The sequence below is a fragment of the Sinohyriopsis cumingii genome, chromosome 12, assembly GCF_028554795.1.
Source record: "Sinohyriopsis cumingii isolate HCF-2022 chromosome 12, ASM2855479v2, whole genome shotgun sequence".
Taxonomy (NCBI): Eukaryota; Metazoa; Mollusca; class Bivalvia; order Unionida; family Unionidae; genus Sinohyriopsis; species Sinohyriopsis cumingii.
This window is the reverse complement of record NC_142972.1, coordinates 52,105,159-52,132,637: the sequence shown is the minus strand read 5'-3', so window position 1 is coordinate 52,132,637 and position 27,479 is coordinate 52,105,159. Positions and strand designations below refer to the sequence as shown.

Sequence of the window (27,479 nt, the reverse complement as noted above, 5' to 3'; positions counted from 1 at the left end):
ATCTTTCGAAAGGTTATCTAATATAGCTGCATGATTAAGAATAACCTTTCGTTCTTCGTATTTGTCAGATATTGTTTTGAATTATTTTAATCAAGTGAGCAAGAGGAATAATTTTTTCTGGTAATATATAAGATAATGAATTGTTTCTAGTGCTAATTCAAATATTTTATTAATACAATATTCATTATGAAATGTATCTTTACCATGCATTCATGACATCTCTACTGGATTTAATTCTTTAATATGTTCAGGACTAAGTATTTCATATGCTGTTTTTATATTTCTATCTTTATGGGGGGGGTAGTTTTATTTTTTTAAAAATCAGATTTCAACCTGGTAGCTTTATTGATAATGACGTTAATGTTTTCTTGATTCATATATCATATTCAAATGTCTAATTGCTTAAATATGATAAATATACTATAAATGTATTATATTTGTTTGAAAATGCTAGATAAGATCTACCATCGGCAACATATTTTACCAAACATGGGTTAATATCAGAGTATTTAGCAGCTGTGGATATTGAACAAAATTTAATTTCATTAAATTTAGTGACTGCAATAACTGGTCTTTTAACTTTTTTAACTTTATCAATTTTGCCAATTTTACTATTTTTGTCTCTGGTTGACAGCTCCCAGATTAGAAAGAGTATTATTTTGTGGATTTGAATTAATATGATCGATGATCAAGTCCTTTCACAATTAGTCATTAAAACATTCATAAATAAATCTGAAAAAGGAACATCTTTGTTTCAGTCCTGAGAATAAGATAACTAGAATTACTGATAGATACATTATTCTGTCATTTTAATCTGCAATTTCTAATAATTCCATCGTGAGATGCTTCATATTCATTAATAATTGGGTGTTTTACAAATTCCTGCGATAATGGAATATTCAACCACTAGATCACCGTAGCGGTCTTATCTTATTTTGCTGAGTCATTATAAATATAGAAAGTAATAATTGAACATATACTTGCTTAAGGTTTATATGGATACATTTTTATTAGAAATTGATAGGGCTCTTAATTACATATTTGATCTTGATAAAATAACCCCGACTCACGAATGTGATTTTTGGCTGATCTAGTGCATAATAATATAATTTAAATTATTTTTGATGCCAAGGGAAAATTTAGCAGCCATGGTGCTGCTCATACGTCGACAACATTCAAAATGCACAGCACTGAAAATGTTATTGATGCTACAATGATTGACCAATGAGCAGTAAAAATTATCAATCATCTTGACAATCGAAAAGTAAATAAAAATTCCAGGCTAGGAATATTGACTGGTATTAATAGACCATATTAAGAATGAGTGTGTCCTGTAACTGAAGTTATTTTTGCTATATATCCGCTGAACAAAAGACAAAGCATTAATCATATCCCGGTGAAATTCTCGTCACTGACCTTGTCAAGGACAAATCAAGCAAAAATAAATTGTGTTGCAGAATAAGTGAATGAACATTTTAGAAATGCAGTTTGTGTAAATGTTTTAATGGATTGATGGTGTAAATATATAAATTAGTTTTCACAAATAGTTAAGGATACCGGAGCATCAATTAAAGACATCACTGAACTGGGAAAGAAACTGAAACATATAATAAAAATAAAAAATAATAATTGGAGAGATTTTATACGAATCAAAATATAAATCGAAAGGAGCTCTGATAAACATATTGGTCACGATTTGTATGCGTGGACAATATTTCCACGAAATCAAACTGTTAGATTTTATATCGGTGATATATTTAATTTTATTAAAAACATCAGTAAAAGTGATCCTATATATGTGCGGCTGTTTGAAAGTTCTGATGATAGAAATTATGTTCAATTAGTACGACCTAATGGAGATATTTTTTGAACATAATCACTCCATGAGTAAATGAAAAATCTTGTTCTGAAATATAGCCAACATGTTGTTAAACAATTACTGAGTAATTGTTTTACCATTCTGTTAGTTGCTACCAACGCTGCTCAGAAGTAAAATTCATGGAAACCAACAGGTGGGAATTTCTTGAAGATTTCCAGCACAGTTGTATTGAATATGGACATGTTGGTTTGTGGAATATTAAGTACGGTCATAAAGATGTTATTTCAGATATGGTTGCATGTTATCCAAGAAGTTTTCTTGAAGTAGTTAAATGTTCTAAGTATTTTGATCGATTTGGACCTCCAGCACACAAAATGACCAGAGTTGTGATAAAAAGAACCTTAACTGATTTTGACCTGACTGGATTTACTTGTATCGAGTAATTTAATTTTACCAAAAATCTTCATTCAATTTGTTATGTCTGGTTCGGCAAACATTTTTCAGGAAAAAAATGTGGGCACCAATAGTTTTAAAATGGTGTATGCTTGATGTAAAAGTATTGCCTGTCAAGCTAACCATTTTGCAGTCATATAGTTTGCAGAAACAAGTTTGGTTGCCACAACAAAATAGATATTTTGATGATGAAAATTGTGATTTTACTGATTTTTAAAACAAAAGATCTTCGAAAAATAATTGGTAAATTTAGACAAGGAGGATCATATGATCATAAACTATATTATACAAGATTAATTATAGCTGATGCTGGGTTAGATTTTTAATTGCTGATACAAAAAGAGATATATTTATAAATCGAGAAACAATTGTGAGTTATATTGATGGTGATTCACTGCAGTTTACTCATTTAAGATCTTCGATAGCATGCATTTCAATAAATTTATTATAAATCATAAATAGATTTTCTGAATTTGCCATTAAAGTTGCCACAGATTCATTTAATGTCAATACAGATCATAGGGGATTGCTAGAACAATTACATATCAGCGCTTATGCATCATGGAGAAAAAAGGAAGGAAGAAAAGATATTTAGTTATTCTGAATCAGCAGATGTTGAAATCAACAATATTTATTAGAGATAATCAGATATCAAATTTTCATCTGCACCATCAGTATCCTGTGGCCAGACAAAAAACAGTTTATCTTGATTCGCCATGAGGTTCTGGTTAAACAACAATTGAATTATTTCTTCAGAGTTCTTCGAACTCTGTTGATATGGTTTTATTAACGCCGACTAATAGACTTGCCAGAGAAATGAAAATGCGAGAAGTCACATCTCATACTTATGACGGCTTCCTTTGATTGAAGGGAGATATATGGACTCCAGAAAAACTGGGCAAGAAATATATTCCAATGATTATTATCTGGAATGAAATATGTACCGTTTCATTAGAAACATTAAAAATATTTGTTGACTGGATTTCTTTAAAAGATGTGTTGTAATCATGTGTAGCGATCATGGTCAGCCATCATCTCACGTTGGACCATCTCCACATGAATGGCTTAAACATTTTGTTGATTACTACGAGGGGATAACTGATGATCATAAAGCGCTTGATTCAAAATTAGAATAGCTTGAAAAATTAATCAGACTACATCCAAATAAAATTCAGTGTTAGGTAATGCGTATGGTAATTCCAGAAACTTCTGTGTATGATTTTCTGCAAGTATGGAAATTAGATGATTTGATAGTTGCAAGTAGAAAGATAGTTTGTGATAAACTTCAACAACAATTATTTCTGTTACATTAAGTAACGTTTCCAGAATTACGTGTAGCATTGTGTTATTACCCAGCAGATACTCGATAGCAAAATATCGATGTTGAAATTTCAGGCATTGTTTTAGTTCTCTTCAGTGCTTTTGAGACTGAGTTAATAATGGGAAAAACTCCATGGATGCTAGGATATGCTATAACGATTAATTCGTCACAAGGATTAAATATTTCAAATGGATGCTTGGATATGCTGTAATGATTCACTCGTTGCAAGGATTAACTATTTCTGATATTTCTGATACAAATGTATCGATTGTCGATGACCGTATTGAGTGGTCAAATTTAGTGTGTCTTGCAGTGTCTTGAGTCAGAAGAATATCTCAGCTGTGGAGAGTTATCACAGATTTTACTGAAAATCTTGAAGACAACACTGGAGTTGATGATTTAGTAACAAAACATGAACTGGTTTATAAACAATGTGACAACAAAAATAAGCTCGACTTTGATATTGATGCTGAATTTATCATGACACTAAAACAATGACAGAAAAATTATTGTGCAAGCTGCAACACAGTAATGTTGTGGCAATATTCGAATATTAATCCAAGACAGTTTGCCGTAGATATAATTAATAGTAGTCTTGGTGCGAAAATGTGATGCTCACCTGTCTGGAATGTAATCAACATTGAGGCCCTAGTTCACAAAAGTAAATCCGGTGGTAATTGAGTATTTAGAGGAATTGCTTGTAACTGTTCCCATTCATGAGATTTCTTGTCTTTCTGAATTATTTCCTTTGCATATTGATATCCAAAAAATCGCTCAGCAAGTGTTTGATTAAATTGTTCAAGAATTGCTGTTCGCAAAGTATTGTGGTATGTCCTCACCTGATTTTGATATATATTTTTTCATCAGAGATGATACTGCACCAAGAAATTCTTTGCCATGATCAACCTGTAGTAGTTGTGGCCATTGTAGACCACCACATTTATAAAATTCGTTCAAACACAGATGCAACTTCGGCTGTTGTTTTAGTTGATAATGGTTCTGCTTCTTTATATTAATTTGTAATGTCAAGGACAGTCAGTATGTATTTGTATGTGCATGATTGACGTCTACCTGTTCTAATGGTATTATTGTAAAAATAAAATATCTGCTTGGTAATGTGATTAGGAGTGCTGACATCATATTGTGCATACTGAATTAGTTTAGGTGGTGGTAGATAAAATTTGCCAAATTGCCTGTCAAGCTAACCATTTTGCAGCAACAGAACATGTAGCATTTGCTGCATCAGTGAGTTTACTAATTGCTGCTCTACATTTCCAATATCATCTTGGGCAATAATAAATCAAATCCATTATTTTAATAATCATTTGAATAATTTCTGGCTCCTAATAATAGTTTCCCTTTCATCGCAGGTTTTACTAGGATGCTAACAAGTTTTTCTCAGAAAGATTTATTTTTAATGGAATTTAATTAGTGAATCAACTTCACATTTGCAATATGTCATTGTTCTAGATTTGGATTTTTATCTGCTACATCATGAACATGACAGGCTTGATCAATCATATTTATTGGATATTCTCCAGCTCTTTGTTGATCTTGCTCATCATCTTGAATATCATGTCGAGTGCTAGGACTGCAGTAAGCATATCCAGGAAGATGTTTTTCTCCTGGGTATTTAACCCATGGAGTTCCTGGTAATTTTAACAATGAAGTAGCAAGATCTCTACCAGACACTCTATGTCCTGACACAAATCTGTATTTTTGTGCCAAATTTTACACATTTACCTGTAATGGCAAAATTTTTAAATAAAAAAAAATTGTTATTATAATTGTTATTAATTCATTTGCAGGTGTAACTGTCTTGCATCAAACACATTATAAATCCATATTATTTATTGTATTTCAACAAAATGGATATCATTGGTTTATCAACCACCAAATTCTATCAGAATGATAATAATAGGTCCATTTTTATCTGGTAAGACGCAATTATTGCTTAATCTGATAATGAGATGGATTAAGTGGGATAAGTTGTATTTAGTAACACCATCTGTAGATGATAAATGATGCTATGAAGTACTTAAAGATTTTAATGAAACTGAAAAATAGTTGGATGAGGACAAAAATGATATTGTTGATTTTATTATTGATATTGATGAAATTCTATTTATTGATGATCTTGATGGATTTAATAATAATTTAGTAGTGTATGATAATATAATGCTGGACAAACAATCAAATCCAGCTAGAATATTTTCTCGGGGCAGACACAACAAATACAGATATAATTTAGATTACTCAGCGATATACACAAATATCTAAAGTAATCAGAGATAACTGTAATATTTTAGTTGTGTTTAATGGAATTGATGTATATAGATTGCGAAATATTCATCAAACTTGGTGTAGTGGTGACATGGACATGATTAAGTTTATAATTTTTTCTCAAAAGCATAATCTACCTCACATGGATTATAACAATAAATTTGCATGATCCTTGATCACGATATTATATAGGTCTTGATAAAATCGGATGTGATTTATGTTAGTGATACACACCAATACCTAAAGTGGTCAGAGACAATTGAAATATTTTAGTTGTATTTAGTGGAGTTGATACGCATACGGTCCAAAATATTCATCAGACTTGGTGTAGTGGTGACATGGATGTAATTAAATTTAAAGACTTCTTTTCAAGACAATAAATTTACATGATCCTCGATCATGGTATCATGTAGGTCTTGATAAAATCTTTGGCTGGGAGACAGCAGTAGATGAGGCACGACCTCAAGTAAGTGTCCAACGAGTACGCACAATCGACAAGGTATGGTTCTATGGGCAGTTGGCGGGGGGCATACAAAATATTTATATTTCATTTTCAGACACTAGCACTTTTTCCTCTATCTTTTTGTAAGATGTATTTTCAAGATTCGACAACTCCTCAAATTGGTATGTTTACCCCCTCTGCTGCTCCAAGAGACTACGCATATTGACCATTCCTGTATCTCTAAATCAACATGATACGTTCAGACAATAGTATTACATACGTTGTGCTATTACATAAGCCTGCATGATGAAAATTCAACTGTTCATGTATGTAATCCAATGATTGATATCAGTCCCACTTGGCTCCATTGTTTATGGTTTTTGATGATCCAGCAGACTAGTTGCATAGACAAACAATTATATATTTTAATATAAGTGTATGGCAAATGTAGCTAGAACTACAAACTGACAGTAACAAGTAATGAACATAATATTATATGCAGGACTCTAAATCACATTTTTATGCCACTAGCATTTAGTTGCTAATTAGAATCCAATTTAATAATAAAATGATATTTTAAGATTTGAATCAGATGACACATATATGAGAAGTTAACTTATTAGACCAAATTGTTAAATATCACCTTAATTTCTACAATTACACCAATTGTCAAAATTATAAACCTAAGACAGCAGGACATTACTTTCTGTTCAATATTTCTCATGAATTTTTAGCATGATTCTTAACAGTAAACAATGTTGTAAAACAAAGTACATTTTTAAACAATCTGTGATATCTTTTGTTGAATGCTACTTACATATATAAATGTAAGCAATTGAGTGAAAAAATATTGAGGAAGAGTATGACCCTATTATATAGCAAGGAATTATTTCTTGATAGAAAACAAGGCAAATACTCCCCATTTAACATTAATTTCAGCAAACCATTTTTCTCCTTTGCTGTTCTCTGGCGAATCCAGCCCTGCTAAAATATGAAAATGTATCGTTATACATATATGTGTGCATATGTGTATAAGAGTGCCATAGGTTAGGTTTTTGATATGACACTTTCACTGATCTGTTAGTTATGACAGTATTTAAGTGTCCGAGTAATTTCAACACATTACTAGTTTCTTCCTTAGCTTGTGTTTTTTGTGTCATTTCTGCAGAATGTCAATTTAAATTATCTATATGCAGCTTCAGAGCATGAAAGTCTACCAAGACTACTGTTTTGTTGATAATATACACTATTTCTGATATGCATCATCTATAATATGTTGTCAGTGGAACTCTGGGCTTCCTTTCTTAGGTAATTAGCCCTATACTGATTGGCAATTTACATTATTAGCTAGTTAGTCACGTACTAATTTGCTAATATATGCTTTGTTTGCTCATCTCAATTCAAGACAAATGTTTACTACACGTCTCCCTCGATAGCTTGCACATGACGGGGTCTACAAAAATAAACTGCACTATAAGCGAGGCGTGAGTTACTGAGGAACCTACAAATTTTTTAAAAAAATTGCTTTGACATCGACAAAACCCGGGGGTGGGGGTGGAGCGGCATTATGTAACTGGGCTGTTAATTCACTGAATCCTCATTTTACAATCACGTCGATACAAAATTTAATAACGCACTTGTTCTAATGAAGTTATTTGTTATTCTGTTTAAATAACATTTATTTTCAAAATGTCAAACATATGAAAGATCGTTCCAACAGGTTTCAACAAGCATCACGTGTACGCGAACAAATCTGTATATTGCGTCACTGCTTTTGGTTTTCTTTATGAGTCTGGTTCCCATACTAGTGTTAATATTATGCTACAAAATTGGGACTCCATAAGGCAGAGAACTAGACTAAATGTTACTACACAACCAAACATGAATCCTTTTTTTCAAAAACATGCGACATTTATTTCGTGAGACAATCGTCTAAGTTGAAACTCAGTTTATGTATTGCAAAGTTAATACAATATTGAAGTCATGATTTCATTGGAATTAATAATGAAAGTTTTTATCATCCTTGAGGATATCTTTAAGTGCCATTTCAAAAAATTATCTTAAACTCGCTTGCCCACAATGGTCCGTGTCTGTGAAAGCAAGCTCTTTATTTTGCAAAGTATTCATTTCACTTGGCTGCCTTGTTATCTTTGATCACAGTTATGAAAGAATCGGTTAACTTAAGGTAGTTTATGTTACATACTCAATAACCTTTATACATGTTTGATTGATCAAATGAAATGTGTTCACCCGAAATATGATAGGGGCCTCTAGATTTAAAATTTGTAGGACATTCTTTACTTTTAACTTTTCTTTTATTCCACTTCCTTTATTTGATTCAAAAGACATAATTAATATGATAATACAAAGGAGGTCAGATTTTAATTCAGTGCAACAATATAATAAATACTTCCGGAAGTCAGTTATCAAAACACGGTTGGCACTTAATTAGGCTGTCAGAGAAAAATGCTCGTGAATATAGTTGTTACAGTAGATTGACACATATTACGTCTAATTACAAGAGGACACGTTGCATTTATGACGATTACACTTAAAAGGAACTAAAAGATAGAACTACAAATTTCACTTGATAAAAAATTATTTAATTTGTATTTATATATTAAAGTACTGCGTCCACTCGGAGTAAGTGACATTTTCATTGATCGAAATTTCCTTACATATCGTTAATTGCGGTGTACTAGGAATGTCGTTTTGAACGAAAATGTAAAACAATTTATGACCTATTTTTACATTTGATATTTCATAGTATTGATTGAAATTTCCAGGTCCTATAAACTGTTTTCGACGATAAAATGAAAGATACATCAAAGTTTCCGTTACCGATTTCGATTGTAATTTTCTTCAAGTTCAAAAATTAGGGACCAATTTTTTTGGGGGTATTTTCTGGTTTTAAAAATGGATCCATGCCCGACCTTTCATTATAAACAGGTTTGCTAGTTATCAGAGCGAGAGTTATCGAGGGAGTGGTGTATACACATAAAATGCATGTTCACAGCAATTATCCTGTCAGCATTGAATGAAAGGAAAGACAGAATAAATCAAGAAATGCAACACATGGTTCGTTGTTGGTGATACTGACTCATTGGGGAGTATTTCCCAAATTTAGGCAATCCATGAGGCGTAAGTCCTCTCACATGTTCATTCTTGATCCGTTAGATCCAACTCTTAATATTGCCATACCGTTACCAGCCATCCAACAGTCACCAGTCATCCCGACATCACCAACTGTCCAGCTCACATGCGTAGTCCAACAGTCCCAGCATTGTGACATATTGGTTGAAATGGTCCAGCTGAATAGTTCATATGGGGATCTTAGTGATAGATTTGTCCATCTAGTCATTACATTGGCATTTTATACTTACTATACAGGTGATTTCAATGAAAAATCTGCCCATTCAGCCAGGCCTTTGGTGCGACCAGTACTGGTGATTGCCAGACCATTTTAAATACCACCAGTGTCTGGGCTGACCACATACCATTTTCATCCAATCCATTAGCTCGAATGCATATTAAAACTGCACTGTTGCCAACCGTCCAGCCATTCTAACATGGCAACCCTTTTGTTGAATTGGTCCAGCCAACTATGATTATTGTGATCTTAGCGACAGATCCGTCTGTCCAACTGTACCCTCGGTGACATGCCTTATGTATGATTAATACATTAACCCCTGCAGGTTTTTGTCATTTTCGTCTGGAAACGAGGAGGAAGAACTGAGGCAGAAACTAGATGGGCAAAGCCAAGAAGTATATCAAAAAACAGAATCAATGAAAAATGATATACTTCAGAAGCAAAATGAACAATCGAACAATTTACGAAAGAGTAAAGAAGAGAAAAAAGAACAAGTTAACAAAAACTGGAGAACAGCATATAATCCATCAACAACCGACAAAACAGCAGAAGAAAAGCGGCAAATCGTCACAGCAACAGAATAAGCAGCAGCAAAAGAGCTGCAAATCATTACAACAACAGAGTAATGAACAGCAAGAAAGAAAGCATTCAAAACCCAAAGAAAATACAGCAAGGAACCGTAATACACACATTGCACCTCCCAAAACCTCAGTAAACCAAAGAGTCAACATAAATAGGAATTTTGTAAATTCAAACAAGAATCAACAGGATGAACAACAGCGAAAAAAACTTGACACCCCAGGGCACAACAAAGAAGACATACGCAGAAGCCGTAAAACGGGGGGAATCAGAAACAGTGACGATTAGAAAGATACTGACAAACCTGGTAAAGATTTTACAAGGGCTAATAGAGACGACATCACAAGATAAAAGAATAAGAGGTTCCACAGATTCAAAAGTAGATGAGAGTGGAAAAAAGAAACAAAGCGTAGAAAACAAATTAAGATTTTTTTGATAAAGCATACAACAATTCAGAGAGTAAATCGATTTCTCTTCATTCTAAAAAAATGGGTTATTTTAACCCAATTAAATCATCTTTTACACCACCTGGTGGACGTGAAATCATATTTAGATTTTTATACTGACGCGACCACAAAAGAGATATTTACTTATAATCATAAAAAACTATATCATAGTCATATTTCTAAGGACGAAATTAGTTCTTTATATAATCTAATGAATGAAGAAAGTATAGTTATTAAAAAGGCTGATAAATCAAACACTGCTATTATTATGAATCAAGAAGATAATGTTAAAGAAGTTGAACGTCAATTAAATGATAAAAAAATGCTATAAACATATTAACAAAAACCCGTCAATAGAAATTAAATCCAAAGTTTCAACATGCATTAAAGATAATGCTATAAATAATAATTCTGTATATGAGGAATTTGATACTTTCCCTCTTAACATACGTACACCTCAATTCTACATATTACCCAAAACTCATAAAAATCCTGACCATAATTTACCTTTAAATTATCCAGGACGACCCATTATATCAGGTTATAATTCATATGCTGAAAACCTATCCAAATTTGTTGATAGTGTTTCACAACCTTTATTGAAATCACTTCGTTTCTTACATTAAAGATACTACTGATTTCGTTAAAAAGTTGAAGTCTATTCCACAGCTATCTGATAACTCAGTCATTGTATCATTAGATGTAACATCACTATATACCAATATACAAGCATTCCGCATGCAGATGGTATTGAAGCATGTAAATATGTTATTGATAACAATCCTAATAATAGCACACTATCTAGTGAAGATATTTGTAAAATAATAAAACTTATCTTGGATAACAATTATTTTCAATTTAATAAAATGAATTACATACAAATAATGGGTACAGCAATGGGTAGTCCTATGGTTCCTTCATATGCTTCCCTTTTCATGGGTGAATTAGTAAAAGATTTTCTTCAAAATGAAAAGTTTAATCCATCTGTTTGTTTCAGATTTTTAGATGACATATTTATGATCTGGAACCATTCAAATGAAGAACTGACAAAATTTATTGATCGCCTAAATCATTTTCACCTGACGATTAAATTTACTTATACTGCATCTAGTACGCATGTTTCATTTTTAGATGTAAATTGTAATAAAAAATATTGATAACACTATATCGACAAATATTCATACCAAGGAAACTAATATCCATTAATATGTGGAATATTCTTCATGTCATCCCATGTCATGTGCAAAAGGTATACCATATAGCCAGGCCAAAAGATACTGACGCATTATTTCAGATGATTGTCAATTACAAAATTCTTTGAATAAATTACGAACTTATTTCCAAAATAGAAATTATCCTACATATATCATTGATTCTGCGCTCTACAGAGCCTGTAATCTTGCTCAACATGAGGCTTTAAAAACAACAGAATATAAAATAGAGATGTAATTCCTTTCACAATACAATATAATCCTTCATTACCTAATATAAGTCGTATAATTAATAAATATTATAGTCTCCTGAATTTATCCAATAAAGCCAGCGTAAAATCACTTTACAAAATTAAACCAATTCTCGCTTATAGAAGTCCCAAGAATTTGCAAGATTGTTTAATTAGAACTAAACAGACAGAAAATAAAACAATACACTTCTCGTCTTCTAACACTTGTGCTCTCAATGTGCAAACATAAGATAAAGTACATCTTTCAGTAGTGCCAGTACAAAAGAGGTATTTTCTCTATGTGATAACACTCACTGCATATCACCTGATAGGAGAAGAAAAACTCCGACTCCAAACCACTGCTGCCTTGTGGCTATACCCACTCATGGGAAAGGCTAAGGGAGTAAACCCCGACAGAAAATCCGGAGATGGAGTCCCTAAGGCGGTATGACATTGACTTCAACGTCATTCCAGCAACTCCTGCAACGCTGTTGGTGCCAAGCTGTCTCGGCATTTGTCGTTCCCTTCTGCACACCAGCTGGGGGTATCTGCTGCATAGGCAACAGCTGATTCTCCATACCACCCTGCCCAGGCTTCATAGCTCCACTGGAAAGGACACTCCAGCGTCGTCGTACGGAGTCGGCACAACACGAGAAGTAGCAGTTTACCGGTTCTAAGTCAAAGCTCGATTGGCGTAGAGCTTGGCGCCAGGGGTTACTTCTGACGGTGGGAGAGATCACCAGGTCTCACTGGACAGCTACCGCCCGCCTCAAGTTGGGCAGCCCCCAGTCAGTAAGGTGCTGTCCGCCATGGCCTGCCTGCTTCACTGGGTGCGTGAAGCTTAGAGAACCATCTCGACAAGTGGGCCACAAAACTCCCCACCAGGAAAGACTAAAAGAAGAAATAAGAAGACTCCAACTCTTCGTTTTGCAACCTGGAACATCAGGACCATATGTCCTGGATTGACCGCTGACCTACAGCAGATCGACGATGCACGGAAGACTGCCGTCATTGACAGAGAACTCTCGCGTCTGAACATCGACATTGCCTGCCTCCAGGAGACCGGACTGGCTGACAGCGGCACAATCAGGGAAGCCAATTACACATTATTTTGGCAGGGGAAGCCCTTGGATGAACCTAGGCAGCATGGTGTAGGCTTTGCCGTCACGAACACGCTAATCGACTTCATTGAACCTCCATCATCAGGTACTGAGAGAATCCTTGCCCTCCGGCTGTCAACATCCTTAGGCCCGGTAAACAGCTTCAGCGTGTATGCCCCAACCCTCTGCTCCTCCTACGAGGAGAAAGACAAGTTTTACGAGGCTCTGGATCAGACAATATCCAGTATCCCCAACAATGAAAGCCTTTACTTACTAGGAGACTTCAATGCTAGAGTGGGAGCTGACCATGAGGCCTGGTCCACCTGTCTCGGCTTTTACGGAATGGGCAAGATCAACGAGAATGGTCAGCGACTGCTGGAGATGTGCTGCTCCCACAGCCTATGTGTGACCAACACTTTCTTCAAATGCAAGGAGATCCACCAGGTGTCGTGGAGACACCCACGTTCAGGCCACTGGCACCAGCTAGACCTCATCATCACCAGGCGTGCAGAACCGGCCAGTGTCCCCCTCACCCGCAGATACCACAGTGCCGATTGTGACACGAACCATTCCCTCGTGGCTAGCAAGGTGCGAATGTTACCCAAGAAGCTGCACCACACAAAGAAGAAGGGTCACCCACGCATCAACACCTGCTGTGCAAGCAACCCAGAGAAAACACAGAAATTCATCAGCAAACTGAAGGAAGCCCTCACTAAAGTGACACCTGATGACACCATTCACTCAAAGTGGTCCCATATCCGTGACTCTGTGTACATTTCAGCCATCACAGCTTACGGGAAGAGGGAGCGAAAGAATGTCGACTGGTATGAGGCAAACTGGGAGGAGATGGAGCCCGTGACTGAGGCAAATAGGAAAGCCCTCCTGGCATACAAGGCTACACCTAGCCCCAGAACACTACAAGCTCTCAGGATTGCAAGGAACAACGCCCAGAAGACCGCCCGCCGATGTTCCAACACCTAATGGCTGAACAATTGCAACAGTATAGAGACAGCTGCTGACACCAGGGATGCAAGAGGAATGTATAAGGGTATCAAACAGGCGACAGGCCCCCCAACTACAAGACCGCTCACCTCAAGTCCAAGACGGGCGAAGTCATCACAGACCAGGGGAAACAACTGCAGCTATGGTTTCAGCACTATCTCGAGCTATATGCAACCCAAAACAATGTCACCGGAACTGCCCTGGACGCCATTCCAGACCTGCCTCTCATGGAGGAGCTAGACACACAACCCACCCTGGAAGAGCTCGGAAAAGCCATCGATTGCCTTACCTATGGAAAGGCTCCTGGAAGCGACGGCATTCCGCCTGAAGTCCTCAAGAGCGGAAAACCAGTACTGCACCAGCCCCTACACACACTCCTCTGTCTTTGCTGGGAACAGGGATACATCCCACAGGATATGCGTGACGCCAACATCGTCAAAAAACAATGGAGACCGTAGCGACTGCAACAACTATCGGGGCATCTCCCTCCTCAGCATCGTCGGAAAGGCTTTCGCCCATGTTGCCTTGGCGCGCATACAGATCCTAGCCTCCTGCGTCTACCCAGAGTCCCAGTGTCGATTTCGAGCCGGCAGGTCAACTGTAGATATGATCTTCTCACTACGTCAGCTGCAGGAGAAGTGTCGCGAGCAGCAGATTCCCCTCTACATTGCCTTCATAGACCTGACGAATGCGTTTGACATGGTTAGTCCAAGTGGACTCTTCAGACTCCTGCAGAAGATCGGCTGCCCCCCACGTCTGCTTGCTGTCATTATGTCGTTCCACGAGAACATGCACAGCACAGTGTGCTTCAATGGCGCGACATCTGAAGCATTCACAGTCATCACGGAGTCAAACAAGGCTGTGTCCTTGCGCCGACGCTCTTTGCCATCTTCTTCTCCATGCTTCTCCAGTACGCATTCAAGGACTGCAGCGAGGGAGTGTACATCCATACCAAGGCTGACGGCAAGCTGTTCTACATCGCCCGTCTCCGTGCTAAGACTAAAGTCACAGAGGTACTCATCCGTGAATTGCTCTTTGACGACGATGCAGTCTTGATATCACACTCGAAAGATGGACTGCAGCAGCTGGTATGCCGCCTCTCCCATGCATGTAAGGAATTTGGACTGACCATCAATTTGAAGAAAACGAATGTCATGGCACAGGACACAGACTCCCCTCCCTCTGTCTCCATCGATGGGTACAATTTGAAAGTTGTCGAGAACTTCACATACCTCGGGTCTGACATCTCCAGCATACTCTCCATTGATTCTGAGGTGAGCGGCAGAATTGCCAAGGCAGCAGCAGTGATGGCCAGACTTAACCAGAGGGTCTGGAATAATCCCAACCTCACAGAGAAGACCAAACTGCGTGTCTACCAAGCCTGCGTGCTCAGCTCACTTCTCTACAGCAGCGAAACATGGACCACCTATGCAAGACACGAGAGGAAACTCAACAGCTTCCACCTCAGATGTCTTCGGCGCATTCTGCACATCCAGTGGCAGGACAAAGTACCCAACACAGAGGTTCTAGAACGCGCCAACATGAACAGCATGTTCTCCATACTCAGCGAGAGGCGCCTTCGCTGGCTTGGCCATGTAAAAAAAAATGGACCCAGGTGGCATTCCCAAGGACCTGTTATATGGGGAGTTAGCAGAAGGTGCACGACCAACTGGACGACCACATCTGCGCTACAAAAATGTTTGCAAGAAGGATATGAAGACGGCAAACATCAATGTCAACGACTGGGAGAGCTGTGCAAACAACCGTTCCAGCTGGTATCTAGCTGTCAGGCAGGGAGTTCAAAACGCAGAGGAAGAGAGAAGAATAAAACAAGCTGAAAAGAGAGCTAGAAAGAAGGGTAAGCAAAAGTGTACTTTGAAGCTACGCCATCGTCGCCCGTAGACGGACGGATGCCAGGGCAAGGAAGGAATATCAACTGATGTGAGAATCATCGCTTTCATTTAAAAAATTATAGAGATCCTCGGTTTCCCTCTAATATGCCAGCACACTTTAACACCAATAATCACTCTCTACTTGATTTTTCTTTCATGCCAATAGATATTGTGCATGGTGACATGAATAGACTCATAAAAGAAACTTATTGGATTCATAAGTTAGATATTCTATATCCTAATGGACTAAGCGCTAATGCACTATATAAAATTGTATAATTTAAATTGATATATTGTATATCCTTTATAACAATATAATTATATGAATGACTGTTTGTCTCTATTCTATTTTATTATTTTACCAATGTATGATGGAGATTTCAATGAGAAATCTGTCTGTCCAGCAAGGCATATGGAGTGGTCTGGTACTGAGGATAGCGGAACTGTCTTCTATACAGCCAGCTTCCAGGCCAATCATTCATGGTGCAAACCAGATAGCAGTGCTGGACTTCGTACATTTACTGCTTGTCCAGGAAGAGCTAAAGAAATTTTACTGATGGTGGACTTGAGTCTTCATACCACCTGGCATGTCTTCTCTAGCACTGCAAGTAGGCCAAGTTAGGCCTCACTGCACATTGTGTGCAATATAACTTCTTCAGATACAGCACTGAATGGACTGCTGCTCTAAAGAATCTTTAGATATTGTTGAGGAAGAAGAAATGGACTTGCAGTGACAGATGCTTTCAGAACCAGTCTCCTGGCACTTGATAAGAATGTAGTGCAGTTAATATGTACACTTTTTTTTTGTTTTCTTGGGGGTGGGGTTTAGGACATACAAATTGGCTCCATGCCTGTCAGAGCTGGTTAGGGATGATGCTATTGTTGTTGTTGTAGGGTTTAATGCCATTTATTTTCAGCACACGATAGGCTATACATGGCAGCCAGTATTAATGGTGGAGAAAGAACCCAGGAAAACCCCGAAAAGAACCACTGACCTGCGAGAAGCTACTGGCACGCTTTCTCAGATACCCACATCAGCTGAATCCAAGACTCGAGCTCACGCAGACAGAGGTGATATGGCAGTGATCTGTAACATAGAGCGCTTTAGACCACTCGGCCACATAGGGCTCCGACGGATGATGTTGCAGATACCCAGCAACAGCCATGCATTGGAGGCAACAGCCAGGATTTCTAGGGTCATTGACCAGTGCTGCTCACCATATGCTTTGATGAGCTCTGCCAGTCTACTTTCGATAGGATGTGTCGCATGTGTGTGATCCATGTTGCTCCTACCTTATCATTTCCATTTCCAGACGACCCTGTTCAGATCACTGTTGTTTTGGAGGAAGAATAGAGCACGTTAAGAGGCAGGCAGCTCAGGAACTGTCTCTCCCTCTCACCACTTTACCCACACAGGCATCTGGAACCACTCAGTTCCCATCATTATGAAGTGCTTGTTAAGTGGCCTCAAGATAGAGGATCTCCTTAGTCTCATCTGCACCAACGTCGATCCCTAGGATTCAATGGTACAGTAGCAGTATGAAACCATTTTTGAGGTCACAGGACCTCCGAAGGGGCTGATGCAGGTCATTTGGAGGTGCTTCAGGTTTCATTCATCAGCAATCTCCTCTCCCCTCCTCATGAATACATCAGATCGGGAGATGGATGCCTTTCTACAACAGGCAGTATGGTCAGTCATCAAAACATAAGAAAGAGTGTTGGACCTTGTGCAACAGCTACAATTCTCCAGCGTTTTACTCATGGTTATTTCGTTTTCAGAATGCAAATAACAAATTGAAGGCCACCATGGACTGGAGTCACATTTCCCAATTTAAGAGGGAGACACTCAGCTCTTACCCTGACAGTCTTGCGATACAAACCTTTCAAACCTTTGATTGTGGAGAGAATTTCAAGATCAAGAAGGCCCTTCACTCTGAAGGCTTTTGAGAGGAAGTGGCATGTGTTTAAGGACATTGTCCCTTTGTGTGCCTTAGTCCCAAAATTAGCCAACATTTTTCTATGAGGAGAAACAGTTTTGCCCTCAATTACTATCAAAGGTTTTCAAATTCTAGCATCATGGCAGATGTGACATTGGGCATGATAAAGACCTTTCCGATCTTTTAGCCAATTTATGTTTCCAGCGACCAAAGTCAGTAACATTGTTTCCAAAATGGATCTTGTCCTGGGTTTTAACATGGCTCAACTCAAGCTTGTTCAAGCCCCTAGCCCACACTTTGCTAAAGTTTCTATCACACATGACATGTTTCCTGATAGCTTTAGCTTCTGCATGCAGAGTCAGTGAGCTACATGCCGTTTCATTTTACCCAAACTTTCTTCAGTTCAGATCAGATGGTTCGGTAGCCCTAACACAACCAAGCTTTTTAGTCAAAAACCGGTTACTGTCCGTCGGTAACCAGCGATTTGGCATCTGTCCCATCTCTTCCAATGACAAGTTGAGAGAACATTACTTAAACACCTTCCCAACCATCCTGCCATGCAGGCATCCTCGTTACTATCTTGTTCAGCATAAAAACTGGTGACACCTGGTGGTACAAACAGGGAGGTAATGGGCAAAAGTTAATGCCCTTTATATATATATATATATATATATATATATATATATATATATATATATATATATATATATATATATATATATATATATATATATATATATATATATATATATATATATATATATATATATATATAAAGGCAAATTTTCATCTTTTAGTAAGGCTGGATTAGCAAGGTAGCAGGCTAATTTTCCTAATGTAATTGGGTAAGTATTCTTGGAGAAACATAACTTACTTAAAAATTTGCTTTCCATTACAAAACCAAATAATAAACCTTTTTTTAGAAAAAAATTTCAATATTTAGGGCCACTAATTTGGAACAGAATTCAAGAGGAAATTAGAGAAAGTGCAAATAAAAATGTATTTAAATATAATGTGATCCCTTAGTTGAAAAGTGTAACATCGTCTGATTTGACAAATATATTCAACTTACTGTATAAATACTCAAGCCTATTACATTGTCATCTCTCAGTTTTGTACCATACATGCAGAATGTAACTAGATGGAACATGTTCTTATATAATTTTCTGTTTATTATATACACATAAGACTTTAGCTACTATTAATAGTTGGGGTTTTGTTTAGGTGTATAGTTGTGCATTGATGTTTTGTTTCTAGGGTGGAGTGGGGAAGGGACTGTAGAAAGACTTAAGTTGTATGTGCCTTTCTTTATCTTGTTTGCAACTTTGTATTTTATTTGTTAATATGCATTAAATTGAAGGTCACTAAGGGGATTAGCTACATGCAATTAACTTTTGTACCCTCTATAACTAGTCAATATTATTATTAGTAGTATTATTAGTAATATTATATTATCCACTGTTGTTAAAGGTTGAAACACATTTCAACTTCAGCTAGCATTATAATAACCAGGATTTAACTTTTGGTAAATATCAGATAGGTGAGTAATCTTAGACTCAAATAGACTTCTTGTTTGTTCACAAGATCACCTTTTGTTTATTTTTTAATCCAAATGTTCAAATATACAGCCAATAAGTCAACAAAAAGATTGTAGTTCAAACAATGTTAGAGTTGGCTTTTGTTTAAAAAAAACATGGGAGATTCAAAGACCTTTTAATATCAAATACCAGGCAAATAAAGATTTTAAATAGTAACTTACATTCTTGCTAGTGATAATGTCAAGCATTATATGACTGTCTTCATATTGAAAAGAAACCAGAATATTTAAGACTTTTATCTAACTGCATGATTGTTTAATGTTAATAATTAAATAATTTCAATTTTCTCATTTTCTTGGAGAATAACATATAATTAGAAATTATTTATCTTGTATGATTGTCAAAGATCTTGTTTCATGACAGGTTCACCCTTCCAATTCAGGGTTTATACAGAAAATGAAGTCTCCAGGGAAACCAATGGTTCTTTGTTACAAATGTGTTCCACATATCCAAAAAGTAAGTATAATGGTCACAAAGTTGTACTTCAAACATATTACTCTCTCGGCATTTGCAATAATTGGCAACCAGAAATGTCAAGATAGGTGTCATTTTCTGTCATTTTGATTGAAATCTGTATGAATAAGACACAAAAAGACATTTATTTGATTAGGATGCCTTTCAGCAATACATATAAATTTTTCTAAAATTGCTGCATTTGACAAATATACTAAATGTGCCCAAACAAATCTTTGCTAACTGGAAATGTCAAACATCGGACATAAGGTCAGGTGTCCATAACTGTGTCAGGCAAATGTTTAGGTCAAATATTTGGTCTTAAAATTTACTATTATAAGCCACAAAATAAAAGACATATGATGTATAAAAGCTTATATTCTGGACTTGTCAAAACAAAGATTAAACTATTATATCTAGATCAGTACTTAAAGATATTACATTTGTTTTTAATGTTTTAAACTCTTTTATGGCCACAAAAGATAATTAAATAGTTTCCTAAGGATATGTAATTGAGATATTACATCAGTCCCTCACACCAAAGCTTGTTAGCTGTATCGTGCGGTAGTATGTAAACACATAATTGACCATTGTAGAAAATACGAGACCCTAAGTATTTCATTCTTTTGTCATTACAAAACTTGTTTGAGGACATGACCTATCACAATTTTATTATTGGACTTGATTGGAGATACACATGAATTAAATGTCATATACTTTTGAGGTAGTAAGTCTGCATATTCTTAATTACCATATACAGATATACTCAATAATAAGATGACTTGACACTAATTTGACCCTCCCCTTCACCTTTGTAGGTCTGCAAAAACCTCACCTCTATTTGACCGTCCTTTAAGTCAGGGTGTATTTTGCAAGTCAGATTTATTGGAAGTGAGGAGTTGTCATCAGTGAGTCAGTGTTTGAATTTTGGAAAAATAAACAAGCCAAACTGGATAGATAGATTCATAGACAGGACAAATAAACACAAAACCCACGCACAACACATTATATTACTGAGTAGAATAAAATGCATAGAAATCCGTAATGGTTGAATTTTTTAGCCCTATGTATGATAAATCAATGAATTCTGCTTTAGGTAATGTACTTGTAAAATAAAATAGTAGCCCAGAATGATTTGATTCACAATATATCTCATCTTAAAATAAATAAAGAAAGTTAAGTTCATACTTTTGTGACTCACATTTTCCTGTAAATTCAGTGTTTAATGTTATCGGGTACAAAGCACAAAAACTTTTCATTATTGCCTGAGAGGCTAAAAATGTTCTAAGATCAACAATTGTCGTCTGGTCATTATAAATATCTGACACCGATTCTTCATCCTTACTGTCACATGTGGGTGCTTATGTGGACGATGAGCTTAGGCTTTAAAATCTATACAAAGATTCAACTGAACAGGTGTCCGCTCTGTAGAACGATCAGAGTTCAAATAACCACCCTCAGTTACTTGGCAGAGTGGCGGGATTATATTTGCATTAGTAAATTGCTGATCATTTCTCAACTCTAAAGCATAATTTCTACTTGACTGCAGCAAAGCTTGGTAGCGTTCCTTCCAGCCTTGCATAAAATTTGTTGATTGCTTGGACTGGAAAGGTGTTTGTAACATCAAGACACTTACTAAATATAGATTTTACCTTTGCAGTTCATTTCTATGGTGATTTTTATTTATTTTTTGCTCAAAAAGTCAGAAATCAGATTTAGTTTGATTTTTGAGCACATTTCTACTAAGCCAACTTAAGCATGCAATATTTGATATTTGATGTTTCCCAATATTTCAGAGTCAAACCCTCCTGAAAGCCTTGAAACAACAGATCTTGCCTCTAGAAACTTTAAATTAACATGGAAAAACCCAGTTGATGTGTTTGGTGAACTTGTTGGATATATGTTGAGGATAACAAGAGTTGAAAACAACTCCTGTGTTGTGGAAGAATTAACCAAATGTCATCCTGGATGTGCCTACGATTTTCCGGTTTGTATGCCTGTCAAGAATTCCTCCAGCATGTTTCATTCAGTGTACTACCTGCACTGTATGCTTAAGAAAATGTGGGAATTTTTTTCCAGGCAGAGCACATTTATGTTATGTAGTTGTCAATTCTTCTGTATTTTTTTGTTACCAATTTTGTTTCTGCGCAGTATCTTGAGGTATTCACTATTTACAGTTACCAAACTTTGTGGATGGCTTGCGCTTGAGGTAAGAAAGAGCAGTTTGATTTTAGGCTTAAACAAACTGAAGTTCAAGGTCACTGTGGCTGAAAGAAGTAAATTGGTTTCCACACATTGGTTTCCGTGAAAATGTCTTAAGAATTCTGTACCATTATATTCTCTTTGTTGTTGTTGTTGTTGTTGTTGTTGTGGAGTTTAACGCCATTTTTCAGCATACGATAGGCTATACATGGCGGCCAGTATTAATGATGGAGGAAGAACCCGGGAAAACCCCGGAAAGAAACACCCACCCAAGAGAAGCTACTGGCAAGCTTTCTCACATACCCACATTGGCTGAATCCGAGACTCGAACCAGTGCAGACAGAGGTGAGACCATGAATGGGTATCATTCATTGGTAAATTGTATGAAACAATTAGACCAACAAGTAGGTCTCTGTTGTTTTTTTCTGTCCGCTATCCGAAAAAAAGAAGAGACCTACATGTCTGCGCAATGATCGGAGTCCAGATTGTTAAGATTGTTAAGGAACTAAGTGCAGCTTGTATTCTTACAGCAACAATCTTATTTTCAAAATTATGATAACAAATATAAAGAACGTGAAAACATGTTTTAGTGCATGTGAGCATGTGTGTGAGAGAAATTTTGTCAGCGTATAAGACCATATTTATTCAGGGCAGATTTTATTGGTAGCTTTTGCAAATAGAAAATACTATTTCCAGTTACCTGATAATTGTGATAATCCTCATGTGTTAGGACTACTATATTCCATTATCAACAAACACGGCTAAATCAACAATTCATTCTTGTTTTAATTATAATATACATAGTCACAACCACATGGCTATGCAGTGTTATTTACACAGTCATTCAACATGCTTAGAGCTTTGGTTATTCCATTTGAAACCAGATAGAGGGCAAGATTCAACAGAAGTGGTCAAAATCAGCGCGGCTGCCAGTTGGAAAATGTGGCTCTTTTGGGAAAATAAAAATCTGTCATTGTGCTATCAAGACCAGTTGTAAAGACCAGCAATCATACATATTACTTTTAATTTGAACTCACCAATAAAGATACCAATAGAGGGGTATATAGTAGAATATATTCATGACAAAATGTTAATTATATCCAAGTCAAATGAGAATAAGCACTTAAAAGATTGTATATGTACAAAATGATTTAACCACAGGGGCTTGTTGCAAATACAATTAGGAGTATTCATGAATGAATCGAGGGCTGGGGAAGTCTAACCTGTAGCGATATGTTGTTAAAGGTTAGACCCTCCAGCCCTTGATTCATTGGTGCCTACTCCTAACTTTCTTTGTAAAGAACCCCTGTAATTTAACGGAGTCCATGACTTTGAAATTGACGATAGAACACGACAAGGTTTTTATAATTTGTTTGTGTATGACTATAATGAAACAATTCTTCGTACCAGATTGGTTGCAGCCTGGGTCAGCACTGACCATGCCTTCTGCTGCACACCAGGATGGAGGTGACAAGTGTGCTACTGGTGCCCCCACTACCATGATCAGTGGGAGAGACAACATCATCAGTACATGGACCGTTAGAACACTGAGGGCTGAGGAAATGTTGAAAGAACTGTCACATGAGTTAGAGAGGTACAACTGGAACATTATTGGTCTCTGTGAAATGTGCTGGAAAAACTTGGTGAAATAACAACAGATGAAGGGTATAAGCTCTACTTAAGCAGAAGAGGAGACAAACACAATCATTGCATTGGATTCATTGTCCACAAGGCATTGTTAACAGCATTATGGGTTGCTGCCCAGTCTCAAGCAGGTTCATTACTTTCTGCCTGAGGGTGACTTCCTTCAACATCAGAATCATACGGGCATATGCATCCTTTTCTTGCTATGATGACAACGAACTGGAGAATTTTTACAACCAACTGCAAGATGTTATTGGCAACTCACCCAAGAAGGACATTCTGTTTGTACAAGGAGACTTAAATGCTGTGTGGGAGTTGATTCAGAGACAAACTGGCAAAGCACATGTGAACCCTTCTGAAATGCAGAAACAAATTTGTGCTGCCTACAATAATCTTGTGCTAGCCAACACTTTCAGCCCTCACAAAGCATCTAGAAGATGGACCTGGCACAGTCCAGATGGACAATATCATAACCAGATTGACTACATCTTGGTCAGAAAAACAATTCTGCACATGACTGAATATCATCAGAACACAAAGTGTTCCAGGAACAGATATTGGAAGTGACCATGACTTATTAATGACAACGTTTCACCTACAAATCAAAATGATCAAAAAGCCTAACCAACCAAGAACCAGATTTGACCTTGAAATATTGAAAGATCCAAAAGTCACAGAAGCCTTCCAAGCAATGATATGTGGTAAATTTGCACCTTTGATAACCCTGGACAGCCAAGACACTGACCTCGGGTCCTTAACCACCACATTCAACACAGCTGTGACTAGCATGGCTAGCGAGATCATTGGCAAATATCGTTGAACAAAGAAACCTTGGGTCATAACAGATGTCCTTAAACTATGCGACAAAAAAGAGAACTGAAAAAAAGAAAAAGATATCACGAAGGAGCTAGAAAATGCAGAGAGATAAACAAAATGATCAGGAAAAGCATGAACAATGCAACGGAGTCCTGGTTGGAAAGACAGTGCTGCAAAATCTAAGACAGTCTGAGTAGAAATGATAGCAAAATGACATAACAGCTGGTGAAAGTTCTCACAACCCATAAACAAGGGAAAACTACCACCATCCAAGACAAATCTGGAAAATGCCTATCAGAAGAGATCCTCAAGTAATGGACAAAATACTGCTCAGAATTGTGCAGTCATAAGATCCAGCAGTACTAAAATGCCCTCAGGCAGAAGAAACTGATGATAATATGATTCTTTTTGAAGAAGTAGAAATTGCAGTAAGGTCACTGAAGAAACGAAAGTCAGCTGGCATTTAAACACAACAGCAGAGCTCATTCAAGCTGGAGGAGAAGAGATAGTCACAGTCCTGACAACAATCTGCAACAAGATATGGCAGACACGAGAATGGCCCACCACATTGACTCAGTCCTTGGTTATCGTGCTCCCCAAGAAAAGAAACCTACAGCTATGCCAAATCAACAGAGCCATCAGTCTGATCAGTCACCCGAGCAAAGTCATACTGAAGATAAATTCTGAGCAGGCTAAAGCTTCAGATAGAGATAATTACTGCTTAAGAGCAGGCAGGCTTCTGATCAGGAAGGAGTACCACAGAACAAATCTTCAATCTCAAACTCCTTTGCGAGAAATACCTTCAGCATCATTACCAGGTCTTTATAGATTTCAAAAAGGCCTGTGATAGGGTATGGCATGTGGCCTTATGGGCAGCTATAAGGAAGTAAAACAGAAGCTTAACCCTGGTGCAGGTTGTTGAGCACCTCTATGTCACCTACACTCTTCAGCAGTTTCCTGGAAAGAATCATGGAGGATGCTTTGCATGACCACAAGGGCACTGTCAACATCGGAGGAAGAACAATCACCAACCTTCACTTTGCAGATGATATTGATGGTTTAGCAGGAGATGAAACCGAACTGGCAGACTTGGTTGTGTGCATCAACACAACCTCCACATCATACGGTATGGAGATTGGAGCCAAAAAATCAAACTGAGGACAAACAACACCAATGGCATCAGTGCAGAAATAAAGGTCAGTGGACAGAAGCTGGAAATAGTCACAAGCATCAAAGTATTGGAATCAATTATAACAGATGAGGGCTCCAAAGGTGAAATACTTTGCAGGATTACCCAGACAACATCAGCAATAACAAGGTTGTGACCAGTATAGAAAGATACCAAAATTACTTTAGGTTCCAAAATTAGGCTGATGCGCTGAATTGTCATATCCATCTTTCTGTTTGCTTGTACAACATGGACGCTCATGTCAGATCAACAAAGAAGAATTCAAACCATCGAAATGAGATGCTACCGCAAGATTCTGGGCATCTCATACATTGACCACGTAACCAACAAAGAAGTTCACAACAGGATCCATTGAAGCCATTGGATCCTATAAAGACCTCTTGATCACTGTAAAAATATGTAAACTGAAGTGATACAGTCATGTCTCAAGATCATCTGGATTGGCTAAAACAATATTTCAAGGCACAATGAGAGGGTGCAAAAGAAGAGACAGGCTGAAAAAGAGGTGGGAAGACAACATTAAATAGTGGACAGGCATGGGAGTTGGAGAACTGGGAAAGATGGAGAGTATTCGTTGTAAAGTCAACTATGGTGCCCCAATCACGTCATGGGTTAAGGGTTTGATGATGATGATGATGATGATGATGATGAAACAATAAAACTAGTTCATCATTGGACTGTGGTCTTCGCATTAGCGTGTACTCAGATATATTTTTTGTTGGATAAGATAACATCGCAAACTTCCGAACTCATTTTTAAACACATTCTGTTTTGTTACGGTGACACACTTAACATGAAGAACTAATCAACAATAATTAAGGATTATGTTCTTTGAAGACCGTTGTCTAATTATTGTGATATGATGTGATGTGATTTTGATTTTTAACGTAGCTTCAACAATTTTTCAGTCATATCGCTACGATGTCTGCAATGTGGCAGTTTATAGTGATGTCTAGCACTGGGGCATCATGCCGTAGACATGTAGCATGATATCCCACCCAGTCACATTATCCTGACACTAGGCCGACCAGTCCTAACACTAACATCTTAATGCTGAACGCCAAGCGAGGCAGTTGTTAGTACCATTTTTTAAGTCTCTGGTATGACTCGGCCGGGGATCGAACCCACGACCTCCGGCATCCGAGGCGGACGCTCTAACCGTCTAATTATTAATAACACCAGTAGATATTTTAATGACAATAAGAAAGCTTATGCATCAATCATTGTATTTTCTCAGCAACAATTCAACATAATTTGTATGCAGTATCTTCAATCTTTTTTGCAAACGTATATCTTCTTAGTAGAAATGTTATGTCCAATAATTTAAAGAATTTTTGGAAAAATACAAAGTGAAATGTACAAATAAAATATGATACGTTTCAAAAATAACTGGATTGTATACGAAAAAATTAAAAGGTATGAAAAATCCATGAAATACGGTAGATTAGTTACGTTTACATCTTTTTACTTTAGGCATCACACTGGCATTGCT

General features: G+C 37.0%; 1 protein-coding gene across 1 annotated transcript in view; it reads left to right on the top strand.

Annotated features, from left to right (window-relative positions):
* LOC149786439 (receptor-type tyrosine-protein phosphatase H-like) overlaps window positions 1-27,479 on the top strand; it is a 121,056-nt gene that overhangs the window by 26,625 nt on the left and 66,952 nt on the right. Inside the window, exons 5-6 of the mRNA XM_089976885.1 lie at window positions 20,047-20,139; window positions 21,933-22,123. Of these exons, the coding sequence (XP_089833011.1) occupies window positions 20,047-20,139; window positions 21,933-22,123 (284 nt within the window). The remainder of the gene's footprint in view (window positions 1-20,046; window positions 20,140-21,932; window positions 22,124-27,479) is intronic.